Source organism: Stylophora pistillata, chromosome 2 (genome assembly GCF_964205215.1).
Source record: "Stylophora pistillata chromosome 2, jaStyPist1.2, whole genome shotgun sequence".
Taxonomy (NCBI): Eukaryota; Metazoa; Cnidaria; class Anthozoa; order Scleractinia; family Pocilloporidae; genus Stylophora; species Stylophora pistillata.
In genome coordinates, this window is record NC_142520.1 from 30,885,449 (window position 1) to 30,904,805 (window position 19,357).

Genomic DNA, 19,357 nt, shown 5'->3' on the forward strand with positions numbered 1-19,357 from the left:
GCAATAAACAATGTTTTGTGCCCAAGCTCTAAAAAAAATCTCCTGGACAGGTCAAAATGTATCCCTTAATATGCCTTAGTGATACTAAGCTGTACAGTGTACCTGCTGCTGATAATAAAGCTGTTGCTGATGGTAGTACTGCTGAGCCTGATGTTGAAGCTGTTGTTGCTCCAGAGTAGGATTACTAATGGACATAACCTTCATATCCCCATTCTCCTTTTTTGATGCAGCAGCTTTCACTGATGCTGGTGGAGGAGCAGACGGAAGAGGAACAGATGATGGTGAAACAGGACCAGCTTCTGGATCTGATAACAAAAAGAGAGCATTTTTGACTACTGCAGAATTTTTGTTACAGTCCAGTCTATGGCTATATAGTGATGATTGGTATCACCAAATGATTCATTGATAACATTGATTCTGACAGATTTTTAATAAATTAAATACATGTAAGAAAATTCCAAAGTAACTATTTGTGAAGACACCTTGAATTATTGCAACTTTAAAGGACAATCCAATGCTCTACTCAAATCTTTCTTACTAACACTTACTAACTAATAACCATGATTGAAGTTCATATTGACTGTAGGATAGCATTTCTTACAAGAGGCTCTTTCAAAAAGAAATAGTTTTGTTTCCAGAATGATACCTTATTTCTAAGCATTTACACCTGTGAGTATTATTTTTACTTCAAATACCACTACATTGTTTCTTTCCATAAATCTCTTAACATCTAACAAGCTTACTCCTGTTGTGAACATGTAAATGCTGACAATCTGTTATTGTTAACTGTTTTACCAAATGACCCAATGACCAATTTGGGTTGCTGCCCACTGAATGTTGCGAAGGTCTTTCACTGCCAGGGTCTTATTAGCAATTATCCTTCCTGTCTGCCATACAATTCCTATGATGTTACTCTGACGAATTTGGTATTGGATTTGGTGTTATAATAAGGTGTTTCATAACAGCATGTGCGTCCTCTAGGGACTTATAGTCCAGCTACTTAAATATTCGTGTGGTCATTGACATGTAGGTTTCTTCTAAGTAAATGGTTTAGTTTTCTTATCCTTGTCTCTCCTTGTCTCTCGTATTATCACGTTTGGTAATTGATATTTTTCTTTATTCTCATCACTTGTCTGCTCAATATCATATTGACATTGTAAGAAGAAATTACGTCTTTGTCACTCACAGGAGTTAAAGGGTTATATCACCAAACTGAAAGTGCTGTCATGCGCACATATTATTAACATGCCAAAAAGACATATTTTGTTTCATGGTCAGCTAATGAGCCTCAGGACATTTCCTGGTGAATTTGCCATGCCCTTGATATGTTTAAATTACTACTGCAGCAATACCTTTTTTGATGTCCTTGATATTTTGAAGGGTTTCTTCCTTTTTAACATCAGTTGCCATATCATCAGTTTGTGGAGACATAAGAGGATTTGATGAAGATCGTCTCCTCTCAGGGGGAGGAGTGGGCGGACAGTTCAACACAACCAGATCAGTGTCCAAGCCTCCTTCTAACTTGATAACCACTTTAAACAACAACCATATCAAAAAAACAAGACAACAACAACATTATAACAATCAGTGCATTGCTTTAACCCATTAATGGCCGCAGCTTTTGTGGAAAACTGTGTTTTGAAGCTAGTCCAGCAGATTTCGGGTCACTGTTGGGGTTTTAAAAGCTCTAACTTACCAAAAACCACTTGACAGCTCGTGCACTCGATGGCCTTTCGATCCAAATGCAAAATGGCGGCCTGAAAATCTCGGGCACGCGCAGAGAGCAAAATTTCGACATAGTTTTTGGGTTGAAAAGTCACGCCCCACTTACGACTTCTACTTTTCTCTCTTTCTCCTGCCCTTTTTTTCCCCTCTCCTTGCCTAAAGTTTCTCCTCACTTGCTGGAAATTGAGTAGGCTTCATTTTGGTGTAGAGATTTTTCAGAAACTACTCATTATTTTCAAAGCACATGCTCGGAAAGGTAGGTGGGTAGTGAAACACGATCTTCGTGCAGATTTTCCAGTCAAAGTGACACGGTTTTTTGGCTATTTCTCCAATCTCCTCCACTCAATTGCGCTCATTCTGGTATCGTCTGCAAGATATTTTCAACCCGTTCAAGTACATGCTCGAATTCGTGCTCCAGAGTTAAAATTGATGACGTCACAGGGCGTAGAAAGGGTGTGGGTCCCCATGGGCGCATACGGGCGCACTGGACGTTAATGGGTTAAGTAAGGAAAAAGAAATTAATTTATAATTAGCTCCAAAGATTGTAACATACTGGGTCAAGTCTTTTTTGGAAATAAAAGGAATCTTCAAAAACTGCAAAAATTATTAACCACTCCATGTTTTCTCCTGAGAGACACAGTTAGCTTTGTTTTTCATTTGGGGGTACACTGAGACTAACTGTTTCCTGAGGGAACAAACATTAAGTGCTTTCTTATATATCCTGAGGACAAACATAATAACCAACCAAAAAATCAGCCTTCACAACTGCACATATTTACTTCTTGTAAATTTTGCTAATTGATGTACCTTCAAATAACCATATTATTGGATTCTGTATTTCGATTTTTTTTTTTTTTGATAAAAACGAAGAACCCTATTCTTTAGTCAAAGGCTGCTCCTATATGTTTTCAAGAACTAGTGGAGAGCCAGCGAGAAAACAACAATTTGTCTGGAGAGATGTGGAGGTACTCAGAGAAGAGAGCTTGAAACACACTCTGATCGCACCAAAACCTGCACATTGATTGCACTCAATAGATGAATCCTACTAAGGATACATTTTGATGTATAGAGGATCACATGATTACGGTACATATCAGCCAATCACAAACATCCTTAAAGAAACAGAAGCTGTGGGTATAAAACAAATTCTTTAACTGTATGTCAATGCTTATCAATGCTTGTCAATGCTTATCAATGCTTGTCAATGCTTATCAATGCTTGTCAATGCTTATCAATGCTTGTCAATGCTTCAGATGGCTGACGACCTGCAGGATGTTTACTGCAGTTTCCAACAGTTCATTTGCTGAAATCAGAGCAGACTGTAGTGCTAGAAGCTCTTGTTGCTGACAAAGAAGTTCTCAGAAGTTGGTTGGCAAAATTCTGGAAAAAGCATTATAGGCCAGGGAATTGTTTTGCAAAAATCTCCAAGGTATGTGTTCTTGTAATTTCACTGCTTAACTGCATTGTGGTGGAATGAACTTAGCCTTCCAGCAGTTCAGTTATCAGAAAAGGACAAAGACTGCATGAAAGCTCTGAAGACAAATTAAAAGCACACGCACAGCTAAAGTCGTTCTGCGATGGTTCCTTGACTGGCCTACCCTTCCTAATCATCTTAGGAGGAGTTTTGTTCATGAGAGTCATCCTTACTGAAAAATTTTATAGATTTCCAGTTTATTGTGTGCTGCGAAATTTGAAATGGTTTTATTTTCTGAGATCACCAGTGTGTTGCTATGACATGGAGATTGACTGGTAATTAAGATAACAAATCTCATTAGTTACACCTAATTGAGTTTAAAATTTAATGCCTGTAAAGCACTCAGCTGTGCAAGGTCAAAATATTGGGCTTAGTCCATAGTCCCTACTTTTTGAGTGTCTCACTCAAGGAGCTCCTAAAGTGCATCGGCATCACTCCAAGAGCTTCCTGTGGCATGCTAACATCAACTTTTTTCCCCTGATTGTTTGACTTGCCCTAAGGACTTTGCAGAAAAGGAGAGACTGTTTGCAGTCTGGCTCCTACTTCAAGTACAAGGTTAATAAATTTTTCCCCAATAGGTTTGAAGCTCCATTTTTTCACATATATGATAAAGCAACCCAAAAATCATGTCACTTTAGTAGCCATAAAAAAAAAAGAGAGAGAAAAAAAATATTACATTTTGTGCAAATTTATACTGCTGGGCCACACCTCTCTGAAATGTGTAATGTGGTTAGCAACATTTTGAGGGGTTTGTTGTGCCATCCCAAGATTAAATATGTGACATTTGTTCATATTAATTGAACTACTGTCAGCAGCACTTTTCTAAGACATGATGTAGGTCTTACCTGAATCAAGAAGTTTAATGATGGCCTCTGAGTTATCAATGTCCAGTGATATATCATCAGCCCTTCCAGTTTTAAGTAGGTTCAGAAATACAGAGAGGCGACGTTGCATTGATTTTTTATACTCCTTTTGTTTTAGGGCCATTTCTTTGGGATGGTACTTCATCCTAAACCTTAAATTAGTAGTAAGACAGAAGGTATATTAAGGAGGATAAAAATATTGAAAAAATTTGGGTAAAATACAAAAGGTGTGTGTACCCCCTTACACTTACTCAGCCTTTCCTGTCCTCCCTTGAATCCAAAGTCAGTGACATTTTGACTTCCAATAAGCCGACATTGCTATTCTTTATAGCAACTTAACATTAACGAGTGAGGTCAGATTATACATAATTGAACCTCGTCAAGTAATCGAAGGGGATTTAAACATGGCTTCTTGATCACTGAAAGCTACTATGAATCTCAATTCATTTACTGCAGTGTGCAGCTTGTCTAGGCTTTTAGCCTCATGCAATAAAGACCGAAGTTGATTTGGACATGAAGCACTAAGATCCCAATATGGCTTTGTTTCACATGCATGTCTCACTGAACAAGAAAACAGCTTGCTGTGAAAGGAAAGGGTTGTTATGGTTAGAGATAATGAAAACAAATATTAAAAAAATTTGATACATTGAATAAAAGGCAAAAAACATACAGAAACATTCATATATACATCACGACAACAACATTCAAATATTTGTACCATCAAATACACAACTGTTACTAATGGAAGGTGTATACTACTCACACTCAGGGATTTCATTGTTATAACGTACCACTCTTCCTCTTTGTGTTGCTGGAAGAAATCACTAATTTGAGTTTTTCTGAATTCCAGTTTATATTCTTGATACTTTCTAAAAGCTTCTTCGTCACCAATATTGTCATCTTGCGCATTTAGGAACTGTTTAAATGTCATCATGGCTGGGCCAGGACTTGCCTGAGGGTGTGGCTGTTGTTCAACTTCAGCCCTAAGACGCCATTTCAAAACAATCACATCATCAATAATTGAGAGCCTCAGTAACCTCTTTGAAGCAAGAGATGCTCGTCAATTTTCACTTGAACAACAGCCTGATGCTGATAAAGCCTCAGTCAGTCAAAGCAAGTTGTTGGCTAAGTAAATTTTTTGACACAACCCTTCCTGATCTTGCAAGAATTATTTGTTTTTGTTGGGCAATAAAAGTTTTATGAAAAATTGCTTACCAGCTTCTAATGAAAACCCAGTAAGGATGAAGTCTCTTCATGAATTTTAATGGAAAAGATTGAGAAATGGTGACTGTCATTCTGAACAATTTGACTTGAAACCTTAGTTTTGAACGTTATGCTTAGTTTTGAATGTTATGCTTCAGCCTGTGGAAGGAATAATATATGCTTGATCTTCATATTGAAAACACACCTGTCTCTCTCAATTCAGGTTTTCAAGAAAACTATGAAAGGAAGGTCTGACAGAGGCCCTCCAGCTAGAAAGACATAAATAGGACATCGTGTCTTCAATGATGTTAGTTTTCACCTTTGTTGTCTGGCATCCTGCTGCTGTGATGCTTGTAGCTGTTGAACATCTGGGTGTGACCATGTGTTATGGGCTGGAACACCACTGTAAGGTACATTGTAGTCTCCTGCCCCATGATATGGCTCATCCCTGAAAGCAGGAAAAATGAATTTAAAAGCACTGTCATTTATAAGCATTTTTAAAATAATTAAAAATGCTATCTGTCTTCTGTTTCAGAATACAGATACTTTAACACTTGTACATAACTTTCATAACTTAACAGTTTAAAAAGAGGACCATTTATATTATAGACTGAATTCGAGAGAAACTTAGTACCACAACTGCTCATCTACACCTAAAAAGGTTTAAGGTTTCTTCCATGATCACATTATTTGATAGACTAATTGGAGGACTTTGTTTTAACAAGAAATGTAGCAAAGTAGTTTTAACCCCATGGTCCACCCTATACTTAAAAGTTGAACTTGTGGATTGCATATTTCAAATGACAAAGTTGTATTTGAACTGAGCATTAGTTATTTGAAATATCCTTATCATTGTTTTTAATACCATCTTGATGGGTAGTGTTCATGTCACTGTCCAACTTTAAAGCCTTTAATGATCAACATAACTTCACCAACTACAAAATGTAACTGATGGTTTAATGATTCTACAGGACAAATTTGCCTTTCCTAAAATTCTCCAGGTTCATTCCCAACATCAACATGGTTGCCACAGTCAGAGGTTTTTTCAAATTCCCTTGTATTTCCCTTACATACATAAAGTTTCTTAGGGCCTGATTACATGAGCCAGGCTGGCCCTGTTAGCCAGGTTGATTTATTTTGTTTTTGTGTTCGCCAAAGCGTGAAAACAAAAGAAATCAGCCCGGCTAACCAGGCCAGCTCGGCTCATGTAATCAGGCCCTTAGTCACCAAATAAAGAATTTCACAAACCAATTCTGATAATGGCCCCAACCCTCCCCTCAGAGCCATCCTCTACACTCATGAATTTATCCTTTCAGCAAGTCAAACACACTGTACCTGAATTGATAATTCCCTAGGGTAACTTGAGAAAAATAATTGATTTTCCTTAAAACCCACTATCATTTGTTGAGTTTTCTTTCATAGTGTTTCACCAACTGAACACCATTCATGTCTTTGAAATGTACCAAAACAGCAAAATGTTAGAGAAAAAAATTAAACTAAAGAAAAGAAAATGTAGGTTGTCATTCACAAACCAACTTGAACTTGCATTACAATAGGAAAGGATGTGCTGGTAAGGAATCTATCAAATGTGCCATATAATGTACATAAATAACATTGACATCACCAAAAGGAAACTGTTCACATCTTTCAGAGGGCGGAAACAAGACTACTTTTTCCCTAACTTAAAGTGAAATTCCCTGACCTTGAAAAAAATTTTACCACCTGATCTGTAGCAACCATGTTCATTTCAATCCTCTTTAGCATTTCTCGTATCATGCATGTAGTTGCCTCAAAAAAAAAATTGCAGACAACTATCTGGTAAAGTAATTGTATATAAGTCCACTGAGATCACCTTAGTAGACATTTTGCCGCTAAGATCCTTTGGCTGACACTTGAATTTTATGTTCAACTAGATTCAGAAGCTTCAACGCTTCAATAAAATCATTTAAAGTTGATGCTCTCCGAAAATATTGCGATTCCAAAGCTGTCCTGCTCTTAAGATAGCGACAAAGACAATACCGACATGGTCTTTTACTAAGTAATATTGGTAGTTTCAAGGATCAAAGACATGTTTTTATTAAATTACCAATCTCTTCTAACTCTTTTCATGGGAGGACTCATTTCGTGGTGTCTCCCAGAGCTATCTCTTCTTCCTCGATCAAATTCTCTATACTCTCCACGCCGTCTATTTTCCCACGATGGCTCACGGCGTCTGTCGGACCACTCATCTCGACGTGAAGATCTTTCTTCACGGTCGCGTCTTCGATCATTATAGTCACTTCTTTCTCTACGAAATTTGTCTCGAGCTCGTCTCCTGTCGTGTTCTTCGTCACTATCTCCCATAATAGTTCTATTTAAGGAAAATGCTGTGAGAAGGAGTTCTCCACCTGCGAAGAAAAGAGGAACAAAAGATGGCGAGCATGTGAGACCGTGGAGGGCTAAACAACCAGAATGCTTTTCGATTTTGGTGGGCCCAGTCTCCCAACCTTATCTAAGTTCCGGAAGATGGCTTCCACTGCACGTGTTGTCTGTTGGCAAAACCGTGACGAATGGCTCCACGTTTACAGAACTTTATACAATTTCGGTGATCCAGAAGGTCAGAAAAGCGGAATAGATCGTGTGGCCGTCTGGAAAAGCCGCAGTATGGGTAAACTTCCCCTTGCTGTCGAAAGCACGGCAAATCTCATTTCGGCTCATTTGGACCAAGGTCGGTTGACTCTTGCGATGGCGATAGTGCGCTTCGTAAATGGAATGGTTGATCAGGATCAGAAAGGAAAGTTTGCTCGCTCAGTGCAAACAATTGGAGAAGAAATAGGTCTACCTAAGTGGCTTGTTGATATACGACACGAATCGGCACATCAAAATTTGCCTTCCTTAGAAACTCTCCGTTGTGGCGTAAGAGCAAGTTTGTCATGGTTGCAAAGTGAATACTGGGAAGCACAGCTCGAAATTCACAATAGAAACGTAAAAAAACTAACGGAGTTACTCGAAAAATATGGGAAACTAGCCTTAAGACCCACTGTCAAGAGTAAAAAGAAGTGTAAGGACAAGACTAAAAACAGACTGACAGAACTGTCAAACCCTATAGCTGAGTTGGTATCTAGGAGCAATCTTTGGTAAGAAGCGTAATTCGATAAAAAGAGGTGGCTGAATGGCTAGTTTTTGTTTGTGGTCTTTTAAACATTATTTTATGTATATGAGAACGATCCTTCGCAGTAAAGCACTATTTGAGCAATAGTGAAAATCAGACCTGAAAAAAATTTCAGGCCTGTACGGGACTCGAACCACTGACCTCTGCGATACTAGTGCAGCGCTCTACCAATTGAGCTAACAAGCCAACTGGGAGCAGGCCATCAAATTAATTTGATGGCCTGCTCCCAGTTGGCTTGTTAGTTCAATTGGTAGAGCGCTGCACTAGTATCGCAGAGGTCAGTGGTTCGAGTCCCGTACAGGCCTGAAATTTTTTTCAGGTCTGATTTTCACTATTGCTCAAATAGTGCTTTACTGCGAAGGATCGTTCTCATATACGTCTCATAACCGCAGTTCACACATATGTTTCATATGTTTGTTGTTGTTTGACATTATTTTATGTTGGTAATCACCAACAGATCCAGAGTGGGTTTTGTGAGAAATGATTGATGCTACATCCATCAAGGTTGAAGTTCACCATCAATGACAGGGCCCTTTTCTAAGCAACAGTCTGATATTCTTTTGCATATGCAAGTGCTCTGAAACAGAGCTGATCAGCCACCAAACAAATTCCTATTACTGCACTAACTTAAAGAGAAAGTGTGACCTCACAGGAAAACATTCCGAATGGTTAGCCGTTTTTAAACGGATAGCCGTTCACCAGTCATTCATCGGTCATTCGACTGGATTGGCATGCGGTTTGAATGCCTCAAGCTATCCATTCTTGAATATTCATCATCCATTCAAGCTATCCGTTCTTGAATATTCATAATCTGTTCGAATGCCTCCAGCTATCCGTTCTTGAATATTCATCATCCTTTCGAATGGTTCGAGCTATCTGTTCGAGAAAATTCATCAGCCGTTCACTTGGCACTTTGGCAAAGATGGTAGAAACATTTTCAGTGTGATCACAATCCATATCTTCTCTCATTGAATTCTTCATTTTGTGATTGTGTGAAATGGCAGTAATTGACACAAGTTGTTAGCAGAAATTTAAACCAGAATTGAAGTTGAGAACTATCGAATTGTATGCTTTTCGTGTGCAAGTTCCTTGGTTGTACCTTATCTTAATCGGTTGAATTCAATAATAAAAATATTAATTATAATCAATTTGAATGCACCGAAAGTGAAGTCGAGTTATTCAAACGATTGAGTTTCGACTCGTTTCAAGTGATCTTTTCACAGATTGTGTCAAATACCTCACATTACTTAACACCGCGTCACCCAACGCGTGACGCTTTCATGAAATAATCCTTCGCTTTGGCTCAAGACGAGAGATTGGGACGCCTGTGTCGGCATTCGTTTTGACGAAACCATCTGTTCGAATAATTTCTACAGGCGATCACTTGTTCGACCGCTTAGCTGTTTATCCATTCAATCTCATCTGTGAGGCTCATCTCAGTGTTCAAAAAATTAGCCATTCATCCCTTTGCTAATTTTCATTAGCTGTTCATCCATTCAACCTAATCCATTCAAAAATTTTAATTAGCCGTTCATCCATTCGACCTCATCTGTTCGAAAATTTTCTCTAGCCGTTCATCCGTTTGACCTCATCTGTTCGAAAATTTTAATTAGCCATTCATCTGTTCACAGTATCTGTTTCGAACGGCTTTCCTAGCCGTTCGTCACCCGTTTGCTTGCCGTTCCATTCACTGTTTGAACGGCTACCGTTAGGAACGTTTTCGCTTGAGAGGTCACAAGTATGGTCTAGAAAAAGTTTACTTAGATCAAAAGTTCCTTGCTTGCACTGTCCTAACTGGCTATTCAATCGAGCTAAAAGCATTTTGATTGCGAACAATTATGAACCAAAAATCAGTATTTTCAAATTGAAATCTGCCATCTTTGTTACGACGAAACTACGACATAGCAATAGTCAAGCATGCTAATTTATATCCCTGTTGAGGTGGATGTGAACAAGGAAAACAGTGGTAAGGAGAGCACTACTTATTAAATTCTCTACTTGGATTTTAATCTAGCAGAGAGGGTGTAATACATCCATTTATGTTTCAAATGAAACATGGCTCATCTTCGGGGAAGGAGATACCTCTGTTGAGGAGATAGGAAGAGAAAGTCAGGAAAATGAGTTTCAAGAAGAAATGTTGACCCGCTCAGTTGCTCATGTCTTGGAAATCGCAAGTGGTTCTCTTGCAGCAACTGTTGAAAGAAACCTACGGAAAACGAGAATGTATGTTCCTAAGAATTAAATGTACTAGGACACCGACTCAATTTGAAAGGCAAAGGCTTTTTCCTCAAACAAATCCAAGCTGTGGAGTGATAGTTATTTTGCTAAAGAAGACCGCAGTGCCCGTGACGGATTCATTTCGCATTGATACCTTAGATTGAGATGAATTATTTTTGCAGTTACAGGAACCCAGCTTTGGTGCAGAACTGAACACAAGCCATTTGGAACTAAGAACAGCCCCAGTTGGCATGAAACAAGTTAGAAATGATAGACTTGAAGATCATTCTTCGTATGCATAAACACCGACAAAATTGATTGGAAAAGTGGTTTGAAAAAATTCATATAATAACTGAAATTTGTGTTGAATATGGAAAAGATAAGCACAGCTTTCAGATAGATAGATAGATAGTTTATTATCAAAAACCTTGCAGCCACAGGCTGAATTACGTTTGATTTACAATAAAATATATACTACAAAAAATACATGGCTAAGAAGAACTAATTAAAAAGACAAAAATATATAATTAAGAGAAAAACAATATTACATCATTGCTTTATGGACATAGTGATGGATAAAACTATTTCGAGTACGAATGGTGTGGAGGCGCCGTGTAGTAAAAGAGTGCTGACTCCTTAAATTGACTTCGCACTCATTCTTGGGAGGTAGTAAGCTATAGAGCTTGTGCGAGGGATTAGACAGGATGGAATTAAAAAGCTTATCACATAAGAACTCGCGGCGGTTGTGTAAGGGAACTAGACCAGTCAAAAGAAGCGCCTCATTGTACGAACAATCTGGATAGATAATACGTAAAGCTCGCCTTTGACATCTCTCAAGATCTACTGAAAGGTATTGCGGGAGGCTATGATGATAAACAGGGCATGCTTTAATTTGAAGCAAATCGTTACCTTTCCAACTCGCGGCAGAAATACCTTAGATCCGGTGTTAACAAATGTGAAGGAGTTCTATGCCCCTCCGATCCAGCGCCCTGCTCTCGGTTTGTCCGATCATTTTTCTGTAGAAGTTCAGCCGCTCGTGCGTTCCCAACAACTAAGAACTAAACTTATCGTGAAATCGAGGGACTTACGGCCTACAACGCGTATGGCTATGCGCACGTATCTTGGAAATGTGGACGTTAAGACACTTATCGATAGTAAAGATTCTTGCAAGGGCAAAGTGGAAATGCTGGAGACCATAGTTAAGACCGGAATGGACATTCTCCTCCCCCTGAAGTCTAAGTCGGTACAAACCAACGAGCCGCCCTGGGTCAATCAACAATTGAAGGGTCTCATTCACAGCCGCCAAAAGGCCCTCGCTCAAGGCGACCAGGAGCAGTACCGCACCCTACGAAACCGCGTTAATCGTGAGAGGAAAGCATGCCGTGCAAAGTTCTATAACTCCAAGGTTGAACATCTGAAGGACTGTAAACCCGCAGTTTGGTGGCGTGAGGTAAAGAAGCTCAGTGGTATGTCAGACGCAGCTTCTAGAGGCGTTAATCCAGCTACCCTCTACCAACATATTGATTGTGGTCAGAGAGGTTCGCCTCCAAGCACGATAGACATTGCTAACACCATCAACCAGGCGTTCTTGGCTCCTATGCGCGTCTTCACCCCCCTTTCACCTAACACCTCAACCAACTCTGACCAGGAGAGTGCTTTCCAGGTATCAGAATTCTCTGTTTTAAAGAAGCTATCTGCCTTAAATCCAACTAAGGCAACCGGTCCGGACGGAATCCCCGGTTGGCTTCTTAAAGAGAATGCAGATTTACTAGCACTACCTGTGACTGATATCCTTAACTGTTCGTTTAAGGAAGCACGGTTGCCTCAGTCTTGGAAGGACGCTAACATCACTCCAGTACCAAAGCAGAATCCAATACACGATGTAAACAAACATCTACGTCCAATATCCCTAACTCCCGTGCTTTCTAAGGTTGCTGAAGATTTCGTCGTGGAGAGTTTCCTCAAGCCTGTTGTGTTGGCGAAAGTGGATGTACGGCAGTTTGGGACTGTGCCAGGTTCCAGTACGACACAAGCACTAATAAGCATGGTCCACTCATGGCTTAGTGCTACGGATGGGAACGGTGCAACTGTCAGAACCATCCTCTTTGACTTCCGCAAGGCGTTTGACCTTATTGACCATCAGATCCTAGTTCAGAAGCTCATTTCATACGATCTTCCAAGCGGAATAATTGACTGGATAGTGGACTTTCTGTCCTGTCGCCGACAGCGTGTTAAACTTAGTCAGGACTGTTACTCGGAGTGGGGGGCCATCCCATCAGGGGTCCCACAGGGCACAAAACTTGGCCCCTGGTTATTTACTATTATGATAAACGACCTCATCATCCCGGGTACAGACATGTGGAAATATGTCGATGACTCCACTATTTCTGAAACAGTCATGAAGTCTGAGGTCAGCAAAGTCCAACAAGCGGTTGACGAACTCGCGACGCAAGCTTCTGCTGACAAGTTCCAATTAAATGAAACCAAGTGCAAGGAACTGCGCATAACATTCAGTTCGAAGTGAAGGTCAACAATGAAAACTTACATGCCTGTATATCTTGCTGGAAGTCTTTGTTTTGCAGGGTTTGGCAAGCTGTCCTCACAGGTTATTTTTGCAGGCTTGCTTTTCTTTAATATTTCACTTTCCGGTAGTTTTTTAGGCTTACACATTTTCCTTTTGAATTTTGGTATTTTGACATTCATCCACCTGACAATTCACCTCATTTCAATTATTAAGAGTATTAGAAATTGTTTTCACAAAGGTCAAACAATTCAACAAGGATAGTTTGACTATTGGTATGTCACAACTAACATAATATCCAAGATGGTTTTTTTCTAACCACAAAAGTTGTAAAAATGGGCAACTTCAAAGCGCTCTTGTCGCCAATACAGATCAAACTGGACAAAATGGCAGTTTTCGAACTCCTAAGGAAAAATTCTTCAATTGAGACAAACTTTTTCTAGTCTGTACTTTCCCTTTAATAAGTGCCTCTCTAGACTAAGCCCCCTCCTTTCAATAAGTGCCCTTCCCTTTAAATGAAATGTTAATTAGGCTCAGGGGGCTTATTGAAGGAAGTGCAATAACTTGTTTCAAAACTGTGAAGTTATTGCACTTATTGTTATTGTAGGGAGAAATAATTGTTTACCTACACCTTTTTTCCCATTTTTCCAAAGCCTCGCCATATGTTGTTCGTCTATAACAAGTAAAGAATTATCCTCTAATACCCCTTTCACACCAAAGGTTAAACATGTTTTAAACCTGTTGTGTCCAATGCAGTTTAAATATGTTTTGTTCATAGAAGCAGCTGCTTTAACTGAAGTTCTTTCATTTCAAATTTAGTACATTGAAAATACAAGTTACTGACCTCTTGAATTGTATGATAAATTAGTTTTCTGTTCATGGTTTGTGATTTTTATTCAGTTTAAGCCAGTTCAAGTAAACACATTTTGCTGGTGTAAATGAGGTATAAGATGGAGATTTCTAAAATTGGCATCACCCGTATAATGCTACTCAAGTTGCTCCTGTGGTGGATTGTCATTGTTCTCATTAAGTTCTTCTTCAGGAATAAAGCTGTAATGATAGATAAATAGATAGTTTATTAGAATATCAAACATGGCAGTCCATAGACTGAATTGCGTTACAATTACTTAGAACTAGGAATAAATGAGTTCCAAATACAAATTGAAATTATAATGTAATGTACAGTATATTTCAGTTAATAGTAATTCAAGTAACAAAATAGGTAGAACAGCAACTGTAATGCCACCTGGATTATTCGTGAGACAGGGATAAGGTAACTGGCAGACTTTCCTTTTTTCTCTCCGGGAAGAGACAAGGAAAAATCTTTCCTTGACAGCTATGCTAAACTTATACTTGCTTTCTCTGATACTTCAGTTGCATTTGTATTTACATTCAGCTTTTTCAGGTTCCAGTAGTACAAAAGATTTGATTTATTGATTCATTTGCCTCGTCATTTCAGGTAAAATGATTTTTTTTTTTCAGGTCTCTTTTGCCAAGTCTTTTGTTCCAGAAAGGCGTGTTAGTCCCATCTTATGTGCACTTGAATGCATCAAGTATCAAGAAATCAACCAAAGATGGCCACTTTCTAGTTGTAGGTACCTCTGAAGTTATAGGAGAGATATTTAAGAACTGGAAACCATTGATAGAAGTACTTGTTAAATTGTCTCCAGAATTTTTAATATCTGCGATACATTACCTGCTTGTGGGAGATCAGTCCATCATCATGGATAAAGATGAGGATCCATCTCTTTATTACACTGAATGGTTGAAACATTTCCTACAGTTGCTGTTGAAAGAAATGCCTGGTGAGGTTCCCTTGATGAACATTTTAAAAATTGCCCTGGAAAATCCAACACAGTCTTCTTTGACAGTTATTTCCATAATTTTAGAGAAAATGCACTCAATTGATTCTACCTTGAAAGACAAAGTACAGCATCTTGTTGAAATTTTTCTTCAGCAACACACTCTAGAATGTTGTTGTAGTAGTCATTTAGAAGAATTTCAAGATTCAAATCTGGAAGAGTGGATGGCACGGAGAAGCAAAACTTGGGCTAAGACTGATGTTCAACAAGATGAGGGAGTTCCTCAATGGCAACAAGGCAGCCACCAGGATTCAACTTTGTGGCATTTAATTCCATTTGGGGAAGTTCTCGGAACAAATAATCATTTAGAGTTATCACTGTGATTTTGATAGATTAATTTTTCACACTTTCCATAATGTAATTTGTTATGTTTATTAATAAGGTTTAGAATGGATAGTTTCATCCAAGGGGGGATTAAAATAGATAATTACTTTAATTAACATAAAGCTGTTTCCAGAAAGGTTGTCAGAAAAAAGCATCAAAGTGCACACAATAACCTTTAAAGGTATTGTAGGTAGTTTTCAGGTCACAGGTCCTCAACCTTAGGATTTTAGGGAAATCTGATAATAACATCACTGCAAGGAAGAGGCATTGCAAGTTTGAGGAATTTATTTCTTTTTCAAGACTGACATTCAATTCTAAACTTGATGAAAAACAGAAAAAAGTACAAACTGACTCTGACAAAGGATGAAAAGTTCAAAGTGACATAAAGAAGAATGTTTACAAGTTAATGTTCTATTGTTTTTTTCTTGTAATTGCTTGTATGGTGTTTTTATCCCCTGTTCATTTGTCCTTTTGTCAATATTCATTTATTTCACCTGTTAAAATTACTTAAATGATATTTGGTTGACTTATGGTCGACTGACACTTGGTCATAGTCTGTTGCTGTCGTAGTTGAGATGTTGGCTGGCTTTGAAGAGGAAGATTCTCGTTTTGTTAGAGGTAGGAACTCTGTGCTACTTCAAACAGAAAACTTGAAAAATTATTGCAGAGCAATAAGTTTGTTACTTCTTTTGATTTCTTTGGAATTATCAAAGATGATCTTCGTGGAAGAAGCCTGAATTTATCTCAGTTTATTTAGAAGACCTCAATACCATTACAAAGTTGTGTGTGCTCAGCACTTATGAATGGCAGCTAATGGTATACATTCCAGGGATACATCAACAATTAACCAATGTTTCTATTTATCTTCAAAGATGTTCCTGTAGAAATTTGAGTTAAGAAATGTATTATGAAAGTGATCCTTGCAGGGATGAACATTACTTTAAAAGCAGTAGTAAAAAGAAGGCCTGAAAAGAAATTTAGGCCTGTACATTTGGACCTGAATTTTTTAATTTCTTAAAAAAAGAAACTGCCATGCGCATATGAGATCTTCATACATTCTTAGTCAGAGTAAAGTTACTTAGAATGCTCTTGTAGGTTTTATCATTGAGCTTCCTAGGTTTTGGTTTCTAATTACCAACATCTCCCAATGTATGCTTGGTTAAATTGAAAAATTCTCATGCTCTATTCACAACAATATCTAGAATCATGCCTCTCTTAATCCCCAAATCTGAATTCCGGATCTCCCAAAAAGACCCCTGATACTTGTCACATTTGCATTTAAATGAGCTATCGCTCATATGCGATATGTGGTAAATAAAGTTACTTACTTACTGGGGCTGCTGTCGCTTAAAGAGCACATCTGGGAACTGAGGCTTACGTGACTGAAGATCCCTTCTTTTTTTCCTCCTTTTTGAGTTTTTTTTTTCTAAAGAACTACTATGTAAGCATGTGAAAGTTAATGCTCAAAGTTGACATCATCCTCGGAGACCCAGGGGCAGTGAGTCGATTTCAAGTTAAGGGCAGAAGAGCCCCTGGGGACATTCTCTTACAAGACTAGTTCCAAACGCCCGCAGTCGTTCTGGCATCTGATTGGTGCCAGAAAATCTTTGTGTTTTTCTGCCCAATTAGAGTGAAGTGTCGTTTGGAGTCCTTTCGTGTGTTTTAACACGCACATATTCAACAAGCTCTGTTGCTCGCTATGTTTGTTTGGGCCGTGCGACGAAGCTTTGCCCGAGGTGAAAAGTTTCAGTCTCAGCACACAATGTAAGAGAAATCGATCAGATTGTCCGCGAAATCTTACCGGAAATTGCACTAAATACTTTCGCAGGTATCACAAGAGAACGTGTTTAAAAGTTTGCGAGGTTCGTCTAAAACATAATGGTTGCAAGCATTGATATGTCGCTTTAAACGTTAGATGAGATGTAAGCTTAAATCTTTTTAGAATTTATGTACAATTTGTTGTGACTGAAACTTTTCCAATCCCGTGAAGTTATTTCGTCGCACGGGCCACACAGGTATGCCAAGCAACTGGCGCTTACGCTTACGTAGCTTTCTGTGCGCGCCAAATTCTAATCGTTGCTTTGTGGTAAAGTCTTTACGATATGGCCAAAGTTGCAGAGAACGTTAAGTACGTGGACGACCTCCAGCAAGCGCTTAAAGAAAGCTTAGCTGTGTTTCCGGTTAGCTAATTAAAATCTGAATAAAAACTAATCATCGAGAACATCGTGGAAAGGAGGTATGTTTTCCGGACAGTTACCGAAGGGGTTTGGAGAAAGTTTAATCTTTCAACTGCTGCGTTGAGTGTTCAAATTCTTGAGCTCGAAAGGCCACGGATTCTCTTCTAGTCCCTTGGTCATTGTCATTTCACCTCTTTTGTCGATTGTTGAAGACCAAGTTAATTACCTTTGATCATTGGGAATCGATACTGCTTTCATTGGGGAAAACAAAACCAAAGACCAAGAAATATTGGATGGAAAGGGCGGGCTTGCTTTTTTGTAAATTTCAGCTTAGTACAGGGTTATCTACCCACATCTAATAAACAAAAGTTTCCACGTTTAGCTTTTCTCTTTAATTTTTCAAGCGAAGATTAGATTAGATTTTGGCCGGGCGTGCACGAAAAGTTGCGTAAGCGCCAGTTGCTCGACATACCTGCGTGGCCCGTGCGACGAAATAGCTTCACGGGATTGGAAAAGTTTCAGTGACAGCAAATAATACAAAAAAAATCTTGAAAAATTTAGGCTTATATCTCATCTAACGTTTAAAGCGACATATCAATGCTTGCAACCATTATGTTTTATACGAACCTCGCAAACTTTTAAACTCGTTCTCTTGTGATACCTACGAAAGTATTCAGTACAATTTCCGGTAAGATTTCGCCGACAATCTGATCGATTTCTCTTACATTGTGTGCTGAGACTGAAACTTTTCACCTCGGGCAAAGCTTCGTCGCACGGCCCAAACAAACATAGCGAGCAACAGAGCTTGTTGAATATGTGCGTGTTAAAACACACGAAAGGACTCCAAACGACACTTCACTCTGATTGGGCAGAAAAACACAAAGATTTTCTGGCACCAATCAGATGCCAGAACGACTGCGACCGTTTGGAACTAGTCTTGTAAGACAGTGTCCCCAGGGGCTCTTCTGCCCTTAACTTGAAATGGACTCACAGCCCCTGGGTCTCCGAGGATGAGTTGACATAGGAAATATATTAGTTCGCACAATAGACCTGCTCACAATTATTTGTTGATGTCGTTCTTAATGTGCATCAATTTTTGGTTGAATCCATGATATGATTGACATGAGGAACATTATCTGGAGCTCTGATTGGTGCAAACGTGCCCCAATGCTATGATTTGATTGCTGCAAGATACATACCCTTATGTGACAATCTTATTGATGCAAGATACATCATAGGTAACCCAGGCTCACTGTTTGTGTCACGTATGCATGGTTAAATAGAAAGAACATATGGGGTGAAGTTTAGGTCTGGAAATTTACTTGAAAATGGAAATAAAAATCAATGAAACTTACCACGTGGCAATTTGTTGTTGTCCTTAATATGTACATGAAGTTTTGGGAAAAATACTTTTCTTCACCTTTCCGTCAGCCTCCCACCTTGTCTCTCTACTATGAAGGAAAGATGAAGAAAAGTATTTTTCCCGAAACTTCGTGTACATATTAAGGACAACAACAAATTGCCACATGGTAAGTTTCATCAATTTTTATTTCCATTTTCAAGTAAATTTCCAGACCTAAACTTCGCCCCATATGTTCTCTCTATTTAACCATGTACACGTGACACAAACAGTGAGCCTGGGTTACCAAATGCGGCGATTTAATCAGTGCGAGATACATACCCTCAAGTGGGAATCTGATTGGAGTGAGCCGTGATATACCCTAATGTAACAATCTGATTGGAGTGAGCCATGACATACCCTAATGCAACAATCTGATTGGAGTGAGCCGTGACATACCCTAATGCAACAATCTCATTGGAGTGAGCCGTGACATACCCT

At 38.9% G+C, this 19,357-nt stretch overlaps 2 protein-coding genes across 5 annotated transcripts in view; one reads left to right on the forward strand and one right to left on the reverse strand.

Moving 5' to 3' along the window:
- The window catches only part of LOC111328028 (serrate RNA effector molecule homolog), a 28,906-nt gene extending 21,201 nt beyond the window's left edge, over positions 1 to 7,705 (reverse strand). The window contains exons 1-6 of one of the 4 annotated variants that reach the window (XM_022932372.2): positions 7,352 to 7,704; positions 5,585 to 5,713; positions 4,854 to 5,045; positions 4,045 to 4,214; positions 1,353 to 1,532; positions 103 to 305 (exon numbers count right to left, since the gene is read on the reverse strand). In XM_022932372.2, the coding sequence (XP_022788107.2) occupies positions 103 to 305; positions 1,353 to 1,532; positions 4,045 to 4,214; positions 4,854 to 5,045; positions 5,585 to 5,713; positions 7,352 to 7,608 (1,131 nt within the window). In that variant the 5' untranslated portion in view covers positions 7,609 to 7,704. Of the gene's footprint in view, positions 1 to 102; positions 306 to 1,352; positions 1,533 to 4,044; positions 4,215 to 4,313; positions 4,452 to 4,853; positions 5,046 to 5,584; positions 5,714 to 7,351 lie in introns of those variants that run through there. The other 3 variants (XM_022932371.2, XM_088747431.1, XM_022932373.2) reach the window with 3 other exon arrangements.
- Positions 7,706 to 7,762: 57 nt separating this feature from the next.
- Positions 7,763 to 15,747, forward strand: LOC111328032 (uncharacterized). Its single transcript, XM_022932379.2, has 2 exons — positions 7,763 to 8,381; positions 14,637 to 15,747. Exons 1-2 carry the CDS (start codon positions 7,771 to 7,773, stop codon positions 15,337 to 15,339), a joined length of 1,314 nt encoding a protein of 437 aa, XP_022788114.1. The 5' UTR covers positions 7,763 to 7,770; the 3' UTR covers positions 15,340 to 15,747.
- The last annotated feature ends 3,610 nt before the right edge of the window (positions 15,748 to 19,357 follow it).